The sequence below is a fragment of the Anthonomus grandis genome, unplaced genomic scaffold (genome assembly GCF_022605725.1).
Source record: "Anthonomus grandis grandis unplaced genomic scaffold, icAntGran1.3 ctg00000362.1, whole genome shotgun sequence".
Taxonomy (NCBI): Eukaryota; Metazoa; Arthropoda; class Insecta; order Coleoptera; family Curculionidae; genus Anthonomus; species Anthonomus grandis.
In genome coordinates this window covers 86,864-105,582 of record NW_026088478.1, presented here as the reverse complement: position 1 = coordinate 105,582, position 18,719 = coordinate 86,864, and the positions used below count along the sequence as shown (strand labels likewise).

The following is an 18,719-nucleotide window of genomic DNA, read 5'->3' as shown; positions in this document are numbered from 1 at the left end:
AGCTAAGATAACTACTCGCCTAACTGTTGTATAGTTCTTCTAGTAAATAAAATCCTGTCTCTTCGATTATTGGCATGGATTTTTCAACAAAACAGGAAGCATATTTCCTTGTCTCGCATTGATCGTACCGCGATACCTTGCAGTTATTGTTATCGGGTATTACTTGCAAAAGTCGCGAACCTTGACCATAATAATAATCGCTCGCTACGAGGATTACCGGTATCCATCTCGGTTATTATACCCGGTTGCACTTGCCTGGAACCTGCAACTTAACCCAAGGGAAATTAACTTTAAAGTAGAGGTGCATTTTTATCTATTTTAATTATAAGCACATATAACTATAGAATTATATGTAATATCCATTTAAGTTATGCATTAAATTAGTTATGCATTAATTTTTAGGCAAGTCAAAAAATGGTAAATATTTATATAGTTGTAGTGGTTATCATTCAAGGAATTCTTTTAATAGAAAATAAAATTTACTTTTTTTTGAAAAATAGAGATTTATTGATAAACAATTAAATTGTAGTTTGCCATTTTTAAAGTGCAGCAATTAAGTTACAAATTAAGTATATTTATGTCAAATTATCAATAATTGAACATATATTATTATATTTATAATAATTTATAAATAACAAGTTAATAAGAATTAAAAAAAAATTATTTCAAGTGAAGTTTTTTCGATAGTTTCGGCAAAATTTAGTTAATTTTAAAAAGCAAAGTATAGACGACACAATGTTTGCTTTTTAAGTATAGGATAGTAAAAAAGTTTGGTTTATTAAAGGTTCGATTAATAATTAGCACATCTGACTGACAACAGTTCATATTGTAAGAAAATGAGTTTTTTGAATAGTTGGGTTTTGCATCTGAGTACTGCTGTTATATTTCCTCGCAAATTTATATTATTTTTAAACCCTGTTAATAATGTACACCTATTTTAAGGTTGTATTGTAACAGATTTGTTTTTGTTTATGTTTTATGTATTTTCCCACTGGCATAAAAAAGTGAGGTTATTTTTCTTACTTTTCTTCTTTTAAATTGGACTCAATTCAGATAACAAATTGTAATATTTTACGCATGCGTATCCAGAATGGCTTCAAAACAATTTCAAACTTGTTTGCATTACTAAGATATAGGACAAAAGATAACAATGCCAACCAGCAGTTGTTTGGGTAGGCAAGACACACTTTTTTTTAATATGGATGTTTCCTATATATTTTTATACTATATATATATTCCTATACTTTATGTGTATTTCGTAATTTAAAATTATGTAATTTTAAAACCGATCATCAACTATCTGGAAACATAATTTTATTTATTCCAGGCAGTTTAGTGAAAAACTGATTATCAACTATCTAAAAGAATGATTATCAACTGCTTAGAAAACCATAATTTTATATTATTTCAGGAATTTGTAATAAAATTTTGTTTTATTCCAAGATTTTGCGGTAATTTTTCCATGTCTTGCAGGTATTTGCAATATACAGGGTGTCCGCTAATTAATGGTACATGGAAAAACCACAGACTCCTAATATAAAAATATTACGATTTAACTATATTTACCTATATCCAAAAGTTGATATTAACTGAGATACAGGGTGTTAAACTTAAAACTTTTTTTTTGTTTTTCCCCAATAACTTTAACAAAAGGTAACTTTTTTTCACAAAAATTTGTAGTTAGGGGTTTTTTAGGCCGAGAAATTCATTTTTTTAACAAATTGAGTGTACAATGTAGGGGGCGCTGTCTGCGACATCTTTTTCTCTTTCATAAGGTTATAACTTTTTTGTGCTTAACTGTATTTAAGTTTTTATTGAAAATAATACTTTTTTCATATTTTTTACGTAAAAAAGGTATACTAAGTTGAAGTCGCTCAGAGTTACCGTTTTGGAGATATTTGTATTTAAATTATTTAGTGCACCATGCACTCGACCCCGGCTGAATAATTAATATAATCGGGAAATAATTCGCTTTTTTAAAGTAAGCTATGAGAAAGTAAATGAACTTTAGAGGCGCAGTTGTTAGGAAACCGCCATGTTGTTGTTGTTTGTTGATTAGTTTAAAGTTGTCAGAAAATATTTAATTAGTGTTTTCTGAGATTTTGCATCCAGTTTACTGTTTTGTTGAATTTTTAAATTTTTCGTAAGTTGAGAAACAATGCCGAGGCACAATCTTTTTTCAAATGCCGAAATGAGGGATATGTTGTGTGTATATGCGCAGGCAAATTTTAATGGACGCGAAGCCTATAGACGATATTCAGAACTCTATCCAAATCGAAGACAACCTGATTTCAAGATCTTTAAAAATCTTTACGATCGATTAGGAGAAACAGCTACATTTCGTCCTAAACGGAATTCCGCAGGGCGCCCGAAGGTTATAACTCCAGAACAAGAAGAAGAAATTCTGGTCCGCGTGGCTGAAAATCGGAAATAAGTGCAAGACATGCTGCTGCGGCAACTGGAGTAGGCAAGTCATCCATTTGTAAAATATTTCACGAAGAGGGTCTTTATCCGTATCATTTCACTCCTGTGCAAAATTTATTAGAAAATGATTTTGCGCCCAGGATAGAATTTGCCCGTTTTTGCTGTGCCTAAATAAATGCCGACCCCATGTTTCTGAATAAGATACTATTTACTGATGAAGCAACGTTTACACGTAGAGGCATTTTCAATTTTAGAAATAAACGCACATGGGCATTACAAAATCCACATTCAGTACACGAACGTCATTTCCAACATAAATTCAAAATTAATGTATGGTGTGGTATAATCGATAATCATTTATTGGGCCCTTTCGAACTACCGGCCAATTTAAACGGGGAACTCTACCTTGAGTTCCTAGAAACACATTTACCAGATTTTCTCGATGATATTCCGCTGAACATAAGGCAACATATGTATTTCATGCAAGACGGAGCGCCAGCACACTTCTCTAGAGCTGTTAGAAATTACCTGAACAACCGTTTTCCTAATCGCTGGATAGGTCGTGGGAACCAGAGGCCATGGCCGGCGCGAAGTCCCGATTTAACCCGCTGTGATGTTTTTTGTATGGGGCTATATGAAGTCGCTCGTTTACAAAGAAATAGTGAATTCCAGAGAAGAACTATGTCAGAGAATTTTATATGCTGCACAAAGGCTACGAAACGAACAATTATTTTTTTAAATTAGGAGATCTTTCTGCAAAAGAACTGTTAAATGTATTGAAGTGAATGGTAGACATTTTGAACAGTTTTTGTCAAAAGCAGATCTATTTTTTTACTAAATCTCGTCACAGTTTCAAAATAGAAATTTATTAGTCGCATAGTTAAGTTTGTTTTCGTTAATGTTATATTCTTTCAATAGATTTTCTAGTGTCATAGTTATTTTAAATAAAGTTAATTAAATGATAATCCAATTTTTATCAGCATTATTCTCAATGACTTATACTAAAACATTATTTATGATGTAAAAAATGATTGGTAAAGCGTAACAAGACATTATTGCTTGCTTGAGCTGCTGTACTAAATAATTTGAAGGCAGATATCTCGAAAACGGCGACTCTGATCGACCCGAAAGTAGTATACCTTTTTTACTTAAAAAATATGAAAAAAGTATTATTTTCAATTAAAACTTAAATACAGTTAAGCACAAAAAAGTTATGACCTTATGAAAGAGAAAAAGATGTCGCAGACATCGCGCCCCTACATTGTACACTCAATTTGTTAAAAAAAATTAATTTCTCGACCTAAAAAACCCCTAACTACAAATTTTTGTGAAAAAAAATTAACTTTTGTTAAAGTTATTGGGGAAAAACAAAAAAAAAGTTTTAAGTTTAACACCCTGTATCTCAGTTAATATCAACTTTTGGATATAGGTAAATATAGTTAAATCGTAATATTTTTACATCAGGAGTCTGCGGTTTTTCCATGTACTATTAATTAGCGGACACCCTGTATAATATTGGAATGCAGGGTTTTTATTTAATTTCAGGTTTTTGTTTAATTTAACGCTATTGCGTTTTTGGGATTATTAAAATTTTAAAAATTGGCATATTTTTGGTTTTTATTCCAGACTTTTAGAATCAATTTTTCTATTTTCTATGGATGCTTGAAGTGATTTTTTATGACGTCCAGACATTTAACGTAATTCTGTAGGTTTTCCAGAAAACTGAATTAATTTTATATAATATTTCAAACACTTAGGAGGAAAATTTTTACTTCTTCCAGGGATCTCAATATCTTTTGTCTATATATTTTATGTGTGTAATGTTTAGAATCATTTTGTGAAATAAAATGGTAAATGACTTGAAATAATACGGGTGTAACTCTGAAATAATGCATCTGAAACATAAAAGTTGTTATAACAAGACTTGAATATGACTCGACATAATTCGTTAATATTAGACACTGAATGCCCAATTCCTAGGATTGAGGAATTAATTTTGTATTGTGTGATGCCTAATTTATTCACAAAATCTTGGGATACAAAATTGGACATTGAAGCATTGTCTAGGAAGGCTCTGCATGAATGCGCTTTACCATGAATATCGAAAACTTGCACCACTGCAGTGGCTAGTAAGATTTGACTCTTAGTTGAATTATACGAGCCCTGTCTCAGTGAAGTTGGCTCCAAACATGATATTTCTGCATTTAAGTTGAATGGTGCGTTTATGCGCTTCGATAAAATAAATGATAATATTTTACATTGCTAAGAAGCCGATTTTTAAATTTAAATCAACTTTGTTATTAAGAAAGTATTAACAAATCCAGGTGTACAGCTCGAAATAATATTAAATTGTAAAAATCAACGGGATCTTCTGCTCAAAAATCCAGAATTGAAAGCCGACCACGATATTGCCACACCAACTTAAGAGCCTTAAAATGGATTATCAAGGGAACTGGGCATGATAATTATAATGAATTCAAAATTTTGTGTTATTAGTTAGACAACCACAAAAGAGTTTTCAAGAGCAAATTGTCACGAGCTGCCCAAAAATTGGGATGTAAAACTTACAAGGTAGGCTTAAATTTTTTTTCATTATTCGTTTTTAATAAATTTTTTTAGGAAAAAGAGAAACTCTTACTAACAAAGATTCAGCGGAAAACAGACTAGCGTGGGCTAAAGAACACAAATTACGGTCTTCGAACCAATGAAACTCTATTATTTGAAGTGATGAAGCCAGGTCTGAAGTATGCGTGAGTGATAATAGGAATCGCGCTATAAAAACTAAAGAAGAAGTGTTTCAGAATGAGTATCTTAACAAAAGTTAAGTTTCTGGTTTTTGTTATGAAGGGCCATGTCAGCAAGTGAAGTAAGAAACTTACACTTTGTCGAAGGTATAATGAATTCAGAGAAGTACATTAATGAACTTCAAAATAACTTAATACTTCAAATAGAACAAAGGCGCTTAAACAATATTGAATGTATCTTCCAACAAGATGAAGCCGTTTACCTTACGGTCAGAAAAGTAAAAGATTGGATGTTAGAAAACATTATTTCAGCTGTAAAATAGATGTCGAGTAGTCCAGACCTATCGCCGATTGAAACCTTGTGGCATGTCATGACGAAACAGCTTAGATCGAATCCCGCAAGAACCGTTCCAGAATTACGAATCTCCAAGAAATTTGGAACAGTTTTACAGCAGATGACTGCCAAACATTAGTTGACCCTATGTCAAGACGTATAAAAGCAGTAATCAGTTGAAAAGTCGATGTAACGCCGTGCTGATTTGCTGCTATTTGGTTTCGTTGATTTATATTATTAAGTTAAGGAATAATTGGCAGTTTTTTAAATTTTTTTAAGATATTTTTTCTCTGTTACAAAATATGTCGTATTTTAGGCTAATATTAAATAAAAATATCGAATATTACAAGAAGTACATTTTAGTTTTTAATACATTTCGGCTAATATGACAAATTTCATAAACAAACGTAGTTTTAATAGTTGGGCCAACTTCACCGAGACAGAGCTCGTATAAGGCAACTTGACCTTAAGTAGTTTCTTCACTTGAAACAAGGTGGCCATCTTCAACTAGAATTAAAGGTTGCTGTTTATGAAGTAATGAATTATGCCGTTGTTTACAATGTCTACAATGACCATACCGACATTTATCTAGTTTGTGGCCACTGCGCAAACAATTAACACATAATTTTTGTGATTTAATTGTAGACCATCTCTGATCTACTGAAAGAGCAGTAAATTTAGGACAATGATAGATTGCATGCTGTTGTTTACAATAAAAACAACATAAGTTAAAACTGTGATAAGTTGACGGTTGATTGACAATGAAGTTTTTTGCATTGCTACCTTATCTAAGAAATCTGCACGAGATGACAGGAAATCATTTAATTCTGCCAAAGAGGGCAGTTCTTTAGCGAAGCGTGATTGTTCCCATTCCCGGATTGACTCAACATCTAGCTTACTGGTTACTAAATGTATGATTAATGAATCCCAAGAGTTCGTTATAACACCTAAATTGTTAAGAGAGCGCATATTTTTTGAAATAATGTCATTGCGAAATGAATTGGCAGAATCCGGTCTTATGTCATAAATATTGAATAAGGATTTAATGTGATTATGCACTATTAATCTTTTGTTTTTTAAAACTTGATCTAAATCATAGTTTTCATTTGTGATGTTAATAGCCTGAATTGATTGTGCTGCTGCACCCTCTAGTGTAGCCTTTAAATATTGAAATTTCTCAATTGACTCAAGGCAATTATTTTTGTGAACTAGAGAAGTGTACAAATCCCTGAATTCTAGTCACTTATCATATTGGCCAGAAGACTTAGGCAATTCTATGATAGGCAATTTTGTGTTTTGCCTTTTAACAGAGACCTGACGTTGTAAGGATGTAATATGGGGTGGTAAAGAATGAATGGATTCATCGTGTATGACTTGCTGATCACTTAAAGTTGTTTTAATTGAAAAAAATAATTGTTTAATATCAGCAATTGTTTTAAAATATAAAGTTTCAAAATCATTTAGGTTCTGTTCAGTGAGATTATCAGGATCTAAACCTTCGAGTTCAAAATGAAACTCTGTGAGCAATTTTGTTTCTATTTCTTTCATCCTCAATTCAATTTCAAGAATTGTTGATGGATTAGCACTTTCCTTTAAAGAATTAAAATAGTTTAATAAACGTGATAATTTTGAATTAATCATACCCCTCTTTCTTACTAGATTTTGAATTCGGCGTAGTGTTTCATCTTCATCGAACTCGTTTCCACCCTTTGCTCCTTTTCTTGGTGCCATTATGGAAAACTCGACAAGGTTTGTTTTAGTTTAAAAATGTGCTCAATTTCCCAAAGAAATATAAGAAGTGTGAAAAATGAGCAGCCCTTGAGGATCCAAATGAATTACAAGGGTATGTATTTTGTACTCTGACACAAATTTGCTAATTAGAACTTCTTTACAAATTCTAATTGTATATGCTAAGATTTAGCCTATATGCGATAAGATAAATATAATGTAAATATGAATGTAGCTGATGATTACGTAATATATGAATTGAAATGCGATTAATAAGTATTAATGCCTCTTTTAACACTAATTACTGACTATTGTTCAGTATATTAATGCGGGCGAAGCCACTCAGCTTGAACTGCAATCCGATATTACAGGAGCACTTCTTTTCCCGTGATTCATGACATGCAAAGTGATGAATAAAGGCTTACCTCCAATCCCTGGTTTTGTTTAAAAAGGATACGTATGGGTAAATTGTCCCTTTGTCTTGCATATTGTCGGTTGACGTTGTAGAGGCGGCCTTGGTATTTGTCTTTACCTGTTGTGGCTATTGACCTCCCAAATTGTACTTGTATCGCCGGAAAATCTTGAAATCCGCTCGATGCGACCAAAAAATGTTTTGTTGCTGCTCCGCTGCTGGATCACCAAATTGTGTTGTGTCTCTGCTGCTAGGAACAGCTTGCAAGGGTTATTTGTGGATTGTATTTGCATAGGTGAATTAAACAAACAAGTCCATCGTGAACCACTTCTTTATTTAAGAAATGCACTTAATATGTAAAGAAGGTGGAGGGCTTATTTTACGGCGTTAGTAGTTGTTGACAACAACGTGTCACGTTCACCTTTTCTCTCCGCCATGAGCTTCTGACTTCGACGCTGTCAAAACGATTGAGGTGTTTAATTAAAGTAAACCTTAACAGCATTTGAGCTACTACGGTATTGCATAGCAAGCATTTCTGTCTAACGTGTAATATTTATTAACAGTTTAAATATTGTCTTGTAAGTTTATGCACGGCCTACTGAGACAAATTTAGTTTAGTTTTTCCAAAAATTCACGTTTTTAAAAATTAAAAATATTACTTCTGACACATCAATTTAAAAAGGAAATTTTGCAAAGATTTTAAACATGCAAAAACCCAACATAGCGCCTATAAGAAAAAACAGAGTTGACGATGGTTGGCAAAAGACGAAACGTCGTATTAAAAATCTAAAAGCATATTCATGTAGCATGAAAAAAATTGCAACGTAAATGTGCAACTCAAAAAAAAAATAAAATCGATTTTCTTCTACACTTCGTGTTTTTACGAATATCTTCGGAACCATTCGACACTTTTAATTTTTTTAAATTGAATATTGTTAAGCTCAAAAATTCTTAATTTTACCCCAATTTAACTATCTTCGTATCTCTTATAGATTCCGAGATTTCTATGTTGAAGTTCTGTCCTCTCTTCTTCTCATTCCACGCACAGGCTATGAGAAGAAGAAAAAAGGAAAATAAGCGCTTGCACTGCTCTCTCTTGCTCCTGCAATAATATACGAACCGTAACTCAATCTCTTTCTATTTCCACTAACTCATATTTCCTTCTCAACTACCGTTCGACTCGCTTTAACTCAAGGGTAAAGAAGTTTTACTTCAAAAAAACTTAACACCGTATATTTCAAAAACAACGGCCTTTCGAACCTATATTTGTATAGACAGACTAAACACGTAATACCTGAAGATTTCCTCATGTATTTTGTGATGTAACTTCATTTTATCTTCGAAACGTCATTACTCAGTTATAGCATATACTGCTGCTTATTAGAACGATGTCGTTGTAAAATCGAAGATGGTTCAAAAAGTTAATATGTATGCGTTCATAATGATTTAAAGACACTTTCCAGCGATAACTGAGTTAGAACTAATTATAGGTGCCTTTTAAAAAACAGGCCAATCGTTTCCACTTAAGTTATGCATAAATAATAATACTTTATTAGCCGTTAAAATATAAAACCGTCTCGTTTTAACCACTAATATCAAAAAAATATGACTTGAGGACCATAAAACTACAAAATGTTTCCATTGTTTAAATTATAATTTGGGCTTAAATGTGCCAAATTTGTGCCGAAATGGCTTGAAAGTCTTACAAGGCAAATATTTCATATTTCAAATGTAACGGATCGGATTTCTGTTGACTAAGCGATCGGTTTTTACTGAAAAACCTATTTTTTTTCCAACAAGGCTAATTTAATTAGTTAAAGATTAATTAACGAGCCAAAGATATTGTGATATTACATCCTTGATGCTCAATAAGGAAACGTCTTATCTACATCTTATTGATACATCTTGTGGCATCGGTCTTTCCGGCAGGCAACCATTCTTTTATTGATGAGGCTTGTAATGTTTCTTAAAAGATTTAAAACAAAAAAACACGCAAAGGTCAAACGGCAACCCGACTAATAATAACGGGGCGATCTTTTATAGAATATTAAATAATTCAACGCCAACGCCAATGTAATTGCGGCAAAACTATTTCGCAGGCCTTGTAAAATTTAACTCTCTCGCAGAATATCCGCCACGATTTTCAAAGCGAAACCATTTAACCCGTTATACTGTGTGTTTTTCTTTGGTTGGTCGGGAGCAGCCGTAGGCCTTTGATACCGTTCGATTATTAAAAGGTATATACAGATCGCTTAGATATTTATTCAGCTTTAAGCTATAATAGTACTATTGAAACCATCACTTTTTGAGAAAAACTAGGAATCACCAAGAGGTCGTATGAAAGAAATGAACGTTTATAATAATAATAATAATAATAATAATAATAATAATAATAATAATAATAATAATAATAATAAACGTCTTTTTATTAGGCTCGGCGAAGGGCAGCCATGGCTGTTTGCTTAACCGAGCATACAAAAATCAAATATTACATAATTACAATATTGCATAAAATATCGGCAAACATCATCAACTAAATACATTAAATTCTAAATAATAACAGTCAAATGTATAATTCAGCATTAATTAAAAACTACTATGTTACAATATTAATTTTAAGGCAAAAACAGGTGAAAAAATACTTATAAAGATACCTACTACTTATACGCGAGAAAAATAATAATGCTTCTTAAACAGTTTAGAAGTTTATTCTTATTTATATTTACCCAGCAAGAAGCCCTTTAGTCGAGTTTTAAAACCCGATGAACTGAGATTTTCAAATTTGTTACATATTAAAGTGTTATAGCACTTGGAAGCCAAAAACGAGAAACTGTGCTGAAACATGGCTGTTCGATGCTTTGGCACATTTAAGAAATTATTATGGCGTGTAATCCGATCATGTGTAGAGGATCTGTACGTCATCTGAACCCTTAGATAATCAGGAATACCCGTCATTAATATTCTATAGAGAAAACATGCAAAATGAATAGTTTCGCGGTCCTGAATATTAAGCCATTTTAATTCTGGCAACTTGTATCTTACATGATCTCTTGCTCTCAAATTATAGATAAAGCGAATACAAGAATTTTGAATGCGTTGTAATCTCTTTTTTGATATTAAGTCAAGTGAAGGTCCATATACAAAGTTACAGTAGGTAGTATGCGAGAGTACTAAGGACTCACACAAAGTCTTTTTAAGGTGAGTACCAAGAACGCTTTTGCTCTTGTATAAATTGCGTAATGACATATAAGACCTTTGCACTACTTTTGCCACCTGTGATCGAAATTTAAGACCAGAATCCATTATTACACCGAGGTTATTAGATTCGTGTACTGTTGGAATAGTGCTCTGGGAAATCTGGACTACCAAACTTTCTGCTGCCCATTTGTGATTAGGACCAAAGTATATAACAGCAGATTTAGAAGGATTGAGCTATAAACCATTATTTTCTGAATAATTTGCCACTCTTTCCAGGCATTGATTCAGTTGACTGATGGCCGCATGACTCTCAGATTTAGAAAAACTCTTAGAGATTTGGGTATCGTCAGCATATCGATTGCCAGAGCAGTCATCGCCAATCACAGAGTCTAAATCAGTGGTAAAAATGACAAATAATAGGGGTCCAAGAATAGACCCTTGTGACACACCCTTAGTAAGCAATTTAAGATCAGATCCCACTCCATCAATCTTTACAAACTGAGACCGTCCCATTGAATAACTTTTAAAAAATTCAACGGTTTCGGGAGAAAAACCAAGACCTCAGTTTGGCACATAATAGTCACATAATTATGCAACAAATAATTATTTTCTTAACCTTAGATTAATTAAATTAAATTGATATTTTAATAATGCGTTTTAGTTAATAAAAATTACATTGTTTGAGGAATATGCTGATCAAGTTCTTGCCTTACTCTCAACATAAATACACATAACATACATAGGGTCAATTGGGGTAATTGTGGACGATATTTAATGTTTTGACTTGCTAAACGATTTTTGTGGACATCACGCATTATGTTATATATGTAAATTAGCAGTCACATAGCTCATAGTATCTTCTTTGATAATGACTAGTGGTTTTCTGTAATTAGAAGCCACATTAAGATAAAAAAAATATATTTAACATGCTTGTCTGTTTACATTTACGCCCCTACTTTTTAGGGGTAATTGTAAACAGACATCTCTTGACACATTTACTTTACCAAAAAAAAACCTGGGGCAAATGTAAACGAACTATATAAAGTCGCCGTGTAGCAAAATATTTTTTTATATTAGTCGTGTTTACATTTACCCCAAAATATTGTCAACATTGTTGAAAAGCATTTTTGATGCATCCCAGGATTTAAGACTAGTCACTTTGACTTTCGTTAATTTTTCATCCACAGCTTCAATTAAACATATATATTTAAAAAGAGTAGTCTTTCTCTTTCCACCTTTGAACTGCACAAGAATAAATTTCCCTGTGGGCACTCGACTGTTTTAAGCTCTATATCTTGTTTTTTCGGTTCTGCCCAATCTATTTCATCATCAGTATCACCTAGACTTATTTCTCCATCAGAACTTTCCGACTCTACAACTGGTTCACTTCTCATTTTTTTCAATTTCGGCTCTAACTTTTTGTTGTCCGTTTTCGGATTAGCCTTTTTTTTCCTTTATTTTTCTTCTTCTCTTCTGCTTCTCTTAGTCTTTCCAAGACTTGGTTGGTTGTTAATACCTCTCCATATCTTTGTTGCTTTAATCTCGGTATGACTTGTTTGTTCTCTTCAACAATATCTTCACGGCGGCTGAGTGGCAAGAAAATATTAGTAATTTCTGTCGATTTACTGATAGACGATGACGTCGATGGTTGTGGACTATGGGTAGATGCCACTAATAACTTTTAGTAGTCAGTTGACGATGTAGAAGGTTGCTGTCGGCTTTCAGCTGATGACACTGAATGATGTTGACTACAGCATGATGAAGTTAAAAGCATTTGATCATCGACCGTGGGTAGAAGTGGGTTTAGTTCAGAAATTGCAACAACAGTTGATTTAGAGGATACTGGTTGGATAATAATAGCATCGGATGTTACAGATTTCGGAGCTTTGAGGGTAGCTTCGTATTTGGCCAAGTCTTCTGGTGTAAATTCATTTTGTGGGAATTTGTTTCGATCAACTGGGTATACGCCAGTATTTTTAAATCCAGATATAATATTGCTAGAAACCATAGACTCTTGCCAAGTAATGCCAAGTAATTCGGTAAATTTTTCCTTAGTTAGCCGTCCACACCCTCGTCCCATTTGTTCCTTACCAAACTTCACCAATTGTTTATTTCAGTTCACCTTTAAGGGTCCGAAGACACACTTGTCCAAAGGCTGAAGCTTATCCGTAAGATGGCTTGGAAACTTTATCAAAATAATATTATTGTGCATTGCCTCTTCAATAATTCTAACGCTCATATGACTGCTGTGACCATCATACAACAGTAGAGCTGCTTGATCTAGAAGGTTTTGGGAAGTTCTTAAATCTTTAATGTGAGGTATAAACCCTGTCGTAAACCACTGAAAAAATTGCGGCTCCTCCATTCATCCATTAGTGGAGGCCGCATATAGAGTTCCTGGATAGGCGCTATTGGAAGTCCAACGAGCCTGAACTCCAGCTCCCTTGAATACGATGAGCGGTGGAAGTGCTTTTCCATCGGCAGAAACATATCCTAAGACTGTCGTCGACTCTCTTCCAGAGCCTCCAGATATCCGGCACAGGGCCTTTCCTTTCTCTCCAATTGCCCTAATACGATAGGGATCATTATTAAAACCTGACTCGTCAGCATTAAAAATAAAGCTTCCTTTATCATCTAAATTATTTTCATCAATGATTCTTTTCAGGTCATCAAAAAAATGGTAGACGATCTCAAGTTTTCTAGCATCCTTCCGCAGTTTTTGCAAATTGAGGGAGTTCAGGATGTCTTCTCATGAATGAGTAGTACCAGTTTTCTCCCGGTACTCCATTTTTAAATGGTGTTCTTAAACCTTTTGCATTTACATACTCTCCAACCAGTTATCTAAGTTCTGCTTTGTCACATGGCAGACTCATCGCAGTATGTGCCAATAAACACTTCACTATTTCATTTTCGATATCTGAAGATAAAACTTGGGAACGTCCACCCTTTGTCACATTTAACGGAGTCTTTCTTCCTCCTATCCTTTGGTAAATAACTGATCTGGGAACACCATAGAACGTTTCTGCTTGACGATACGTTTTATTTTTATTCTGGACATCTGCAACGGCATTCGCAAAATCTTCAGTTGTATAAGGAGGTGCTTCTTTTTTCCTTACATCAGTACGAGGCATCTTTACACTGCAACAAGACAAAGAAATTACTCATTTTACATAAATTATAGGCGAGACACTAATTTTATTATGTTTACAATTACCCCAAAAGTGTGTTTACATTTCCCCCAAGAACAAATTTATTAAGGGAAAATGTAAACACTGAATTATTTTAGTGATTATAAAATGTGTTGACAGACATTTAGGCGTAAAATAGACACAATAGTATAACAAACAATGTCCAAATAAAATATCTAACTTACCTCGATGATTTGCATTCGAAAAGTTCAGTGCCGAAATTCAACATAAAACCACCAAACACATCAAATTGCATCAGCCAACTAATGCAAGAAGAGCACAAACAGGAGTAAAATTTCGAGGGAAACCGAGTTCGCCCGACGTCGGCACGACTCGAATAGTGAGCTTCGCGCCAAATTTGAAATCTAAATATTGTTGTGTTTCTTATTTTAGATGTGTCTACAATTACCCCAGTTTACATTTACCCCAATTGACCCTACATAAAAATAGAAGAAATATAATAAATATAAATTATGTATATATAATATAATATATATATTATATATATTATCTAACTTTTATATTAATTATTAACAATACATAAATATAAGAACGAGATCAGAAGTAAGTTTTAACGAAGTAAAAAATCGTTAAAACTTTAAAGAACGAGTTTTTCGTAATTCAGTGTCAAAACTAGGACGTGCACCGCCTGTTTTTATCAAAAAAATGGTTGTTTCTTAAACAAACCAACTACACAACTAATTGTTTATTATCCAATTAAAACCAATAATGAAATCTATTTTAAACGCCTTGTACAATACTTCTTTTCTACTTCTTCAATCCTTCAAATAAACATGCACCAATGGAATGTTAATATGGCATTTAACCTTATTATTTTCCAGTATCACCATTACAATAAAATTGACACAAATGCACGACGCCTTAAACAATCTCTCTAAATTCTCTCTCTCTCTCTTTCAAAACCATTAAAGCCTTATAATCCGTCGATTTTACCCGATCACCTTTCCGTGATCAGCAACTTTCAACTATAATAGTAAATTAGTTTTTGCAATAACATCGGCCGGTATTATTATTATTTTAAAATAATAATGTGTTGTGTGCCTTTATCTGGTTCAACATCCCGTAATGCGAGATTGTTTTTCGGATCGCTACGATTCACGAAATGTAAACATTAGTGATTTGTCAGGACCTTTAACCTTGTTTGGATCCTTGTTATTATTCTTTTGTCCATCATCGTCAATTTCGCTGCATGGCTTTTTGGAATATTGCGGTTGTGATCTTTAGTGTTATTGTGAAGCCGACTTAATATATTTTAATGTGAAGGCAACCTAAGATGTTAATGTTGACAAACGTAGAGCGCATGTTAGAAAAAAGATGAGCCACTACTGAGACGAGATCCTAAAAGCCAAATAGAAATCCTCCGATTTTACATTGTATTTCGGTAGGCAACCCACTTGACACGACAATGTTTTGATACGTCATGGGCACTCAAGTTGCGAAATTTTAGAATTTTACATCCCAGAAACTCATTTTTTATTGGTGTCTTGGGTTTTAGTTTTGTCTATTTTGATCCCTATACCATTCAGGAGTTTAGATTTCAGATTTTAGTCTAATTGTTGGGTTTATATTATTTTAATCTGTTAATATAATTTTTAAGTGTGACCGTGTGATTTGTTTGTAAATTATTCATAGTGGGTAATGTTTTTGAAATAAAGTTCTTGAATGTACTTAATTAGAATAAGGTATTATTTTAAAGGTTTATTTTCTGTATTTGATGTTGGTAAAAGTTTTATAAACCGAAAAATTTGATATTTTTGACGTTATTAAATTGTATTTAATTGTACTTGCTGCACTTTTTGTAGCTTTTACAATTTTTTATAAATAAAAAATATTTGGATTTAATTCTGTTTTAAATTTAAATTAAATTTGAAACAGATTTATTGGTCACAGTTCAGAGTATAATGTAGTTTGACTTAGTTTTTTTTTAATTTACCCCCCTAGATAGTCTCATTTTATGATTTTATAAGTAAACTTTATTTTTGTAACTATTATACTTACCTGTTTTAATTTTATGCTTTTAGATTATATGGATTGCAAAATTCGGTAAACCAAGAAACATTTAATATAAATAAATTAATAAGTAATCAGACCTAATTTTTTTTTTCCAAAATGTATGTGAAATAATGAAAATAGGTATGGGGTTAAAAAAAAACTTCTGCTAATCATAGGCTTTTATAGTTTGCTATTTATTAAAATAGTTATAAAAAATAGAAATATGTAGGTATATACAAAAAACTATAGTAGGTATATACATTTATTGCATATTAACTTACAAGTACAAATGATCATTAATACAATTTGTAGATACAAACAATTCAGGTTTACAATTTAAAACGTTTTTAATATGCTCAGCCTGTTCTTTATCGGGTTTTTTGTTGTTTGAAGTTGGTTTTTTTTTTTGGTGGAACAAAATCGCAATTGGTGCTCAATATTCTTATTTGACGCCTCAAAAGTGTTACCCTTGCTTTGAAAAGTTTCTAATTCAGGGTTGGTGTTACTTAACTCAATTAAACCCTGTATAGTATTTAAGTGGCTGTGAATTTTTGAAGCAATATTATCATCTAAATTGTTTAAATTTACATTTTGTAATTTAATAAAGGTATTATTAATGCTTGCTTCCAAATCAATATTATTTACTGCACTTACTAATTTAGCAGTAATGTCTCTTTCATCTACATAATCCACATTTTTAAAATACAAATCTGAAGACAAACTATTGTTATCACTTATTTTACTTTCATTGTCATCTGACTGGATGCAATCAACAAAGTTTCTAATAAAATGGATATGCTTACATATAGTCAGTTTGCCAGAAAAATCTATACAATCACAGGAGTAAATATGTACGCAAATTTTGCAAAAAGAACAAGTTAATTTGCAACAACTTAAGTTTGAATGTTTTAAAATCAGATATTTTTGGTCCTTATTACTGGAAAACATTATTATTGTTAACAGTGTAGTTAAAAGTACTTTGAAATGCTAGTTTATGTCTTTTAAAAATGTCCCTATTGTAAATAGTATTTTTTCCTTTAGTCAACTTTATAATTCTCTCCACATTTTTATTTTTAATATACCGCAAAACTGCATGTAACCCTTTATCAAGCCTTCTAATTTTTTTATGATTTAAATAGAAATACTTGATTACTTTATGCATAGATTCAAGTCTCATATTTGTGTTAATTCCTGTTGATTTTCTAAAGCAATATGCCCACTGTTTAGTGTTTTTTAAATAATTTAACTGAAAGTAAGATCCAAAGATTTTTGTATCATCATCATCCAACATAATATTTATTGCCGAAACCAATTTTTTCTCAAATTCTACCTCATCTATTTCTGATTGCAGTACTTTCAATATCTGGTATATTTCTGATCTTTTATCCTTGGACCTAATTTTGCTCAAATTTGTTTGCCATGCTCTATCAACATGCCATGAGTAGAACAAATGATATCTTACTTGTCCCATTATACTACACCAGGCTTTATAAAGAGACTCTGCTAAATCGGACATGAATGTTCTAGCATTTATTTTACCAATCCTGGTCATAATAGTTTTAAAAAAGACATGATACACATAAGTGTCTTTTCTGTTCGAGAACATGAAAGCAACCGGCACACCTTCCCCAAAATCATCAATAATCATTAGAGTAGACATTTCAAAATCATAGTCATTTAAACCATGTGTGCTATCAACTGCAATGACATTGTTACCAAATTTTTTAACCATTAATTCTTGAAAAGAATTCATTATAATTAAACAAAAGTCCATTTTTCTGAAATCTTCAGAATCTTCACCTTGCTTCTTATAAAACAACACCATATTTTCATGGGGCGGCTTAGACTGACATTCTCTTACCCAGAGATTTACCGAAAGCGCGTCATTTGGATGCCTCTTCCCATATTTGGCTTCTATATTATACTTGACTTTAATGTTGTCCACATCTTTAGAAGTTAATAGGTCAATACGTTTGAGATGTTCTCCAATCTTATCTCGATTTATTTCCAAGACCCTATATAAATAAAATTAAATTCAATTATTTAATTCAAATTCATCCTAACAATTTTTTTACCTTTGATCAGATAAACCACTAACTAGCTTTGCAGCAATTTCATTTTTCATTCTGCTTGAAAGTCTAATATGCTCTAACTCCGTCTTATGGTTATAATGTGTTTTAATCCAATGTATACTACATTTATTTGACTTATATACAACTTTAATTTGGCTGGTACATGTAAAGTTTAATTTACAAGTACCCTGACTTTTTAAATTTCTTTGTCGATGCTCTTTAATTGTTACCTTGTTAATATTGCTTCGGTTGCATTTATAATAAATAATTTCAGTATTTTCACCCTTATTCCTTTTTGCTGAAATAACATAATTGCACTGGTATTGCTCTTCCATTGAGGTTTTCCATTCTGCAAATTCTAAAATAAATTATAGATTGTTATTCTTACTGTACATAGGTACATTAAAATTTTAATTTTACTTTTTTTACTTGTAAAAAAAAGATCTTCAGTTTCAAATAACATATTGTGTTCTGTTCTAAGATGAATTACTAAATCTTCATTTCGTTGAAATAAGCATTTACAGGCGCTCTTCATGCATTAACTATTCCAAACTGCTTTATCATAAGAAACTGCAGAGGCTTTTAACTTGTGTACTTTTTTTATAT

General features: G+C 32.2%; 2 protein-coding genes and 1 pseudogene across 2 annotated transcripts in view; 2 read left to right on the top strand and 1 right to left on the bottom strand.

Moving 5' to 3' along the window:
* LOC126749604 (uncharacterized) overlaps positions 1-18,719 on the top strand; it is a 149,288-nt gene that overhangs the window by 43,727 nt on the left and 86,842 nt on the right. The window lies entirely within an intron of this gene.
* On the top strand, positions 1,596-3,168 carry LOC126749608 (uncharacterized; annotated as a pseudogene).
* LOC126749605 (uncharacterized) lies at positions 16,447-18,555 on the bottom strand. The gene is made up of 2 exons (XM_050459313.1): positions 18,117-18,555; positions 16,447-18,056 (listed from the first exon to the last, which is right to left on the bottom strand). The coding sequence occupies exons 1-2, from the start codon at positions 18,446-18,448 to the stop codon at positions 16,976-16,978; spliced, it is 1,413 nt and encodes a 470-aa protein (XP_050315270.1). The 5' UTR covers positions 18,449-18,555; the 3' UTR covers positions 16,447-16,975.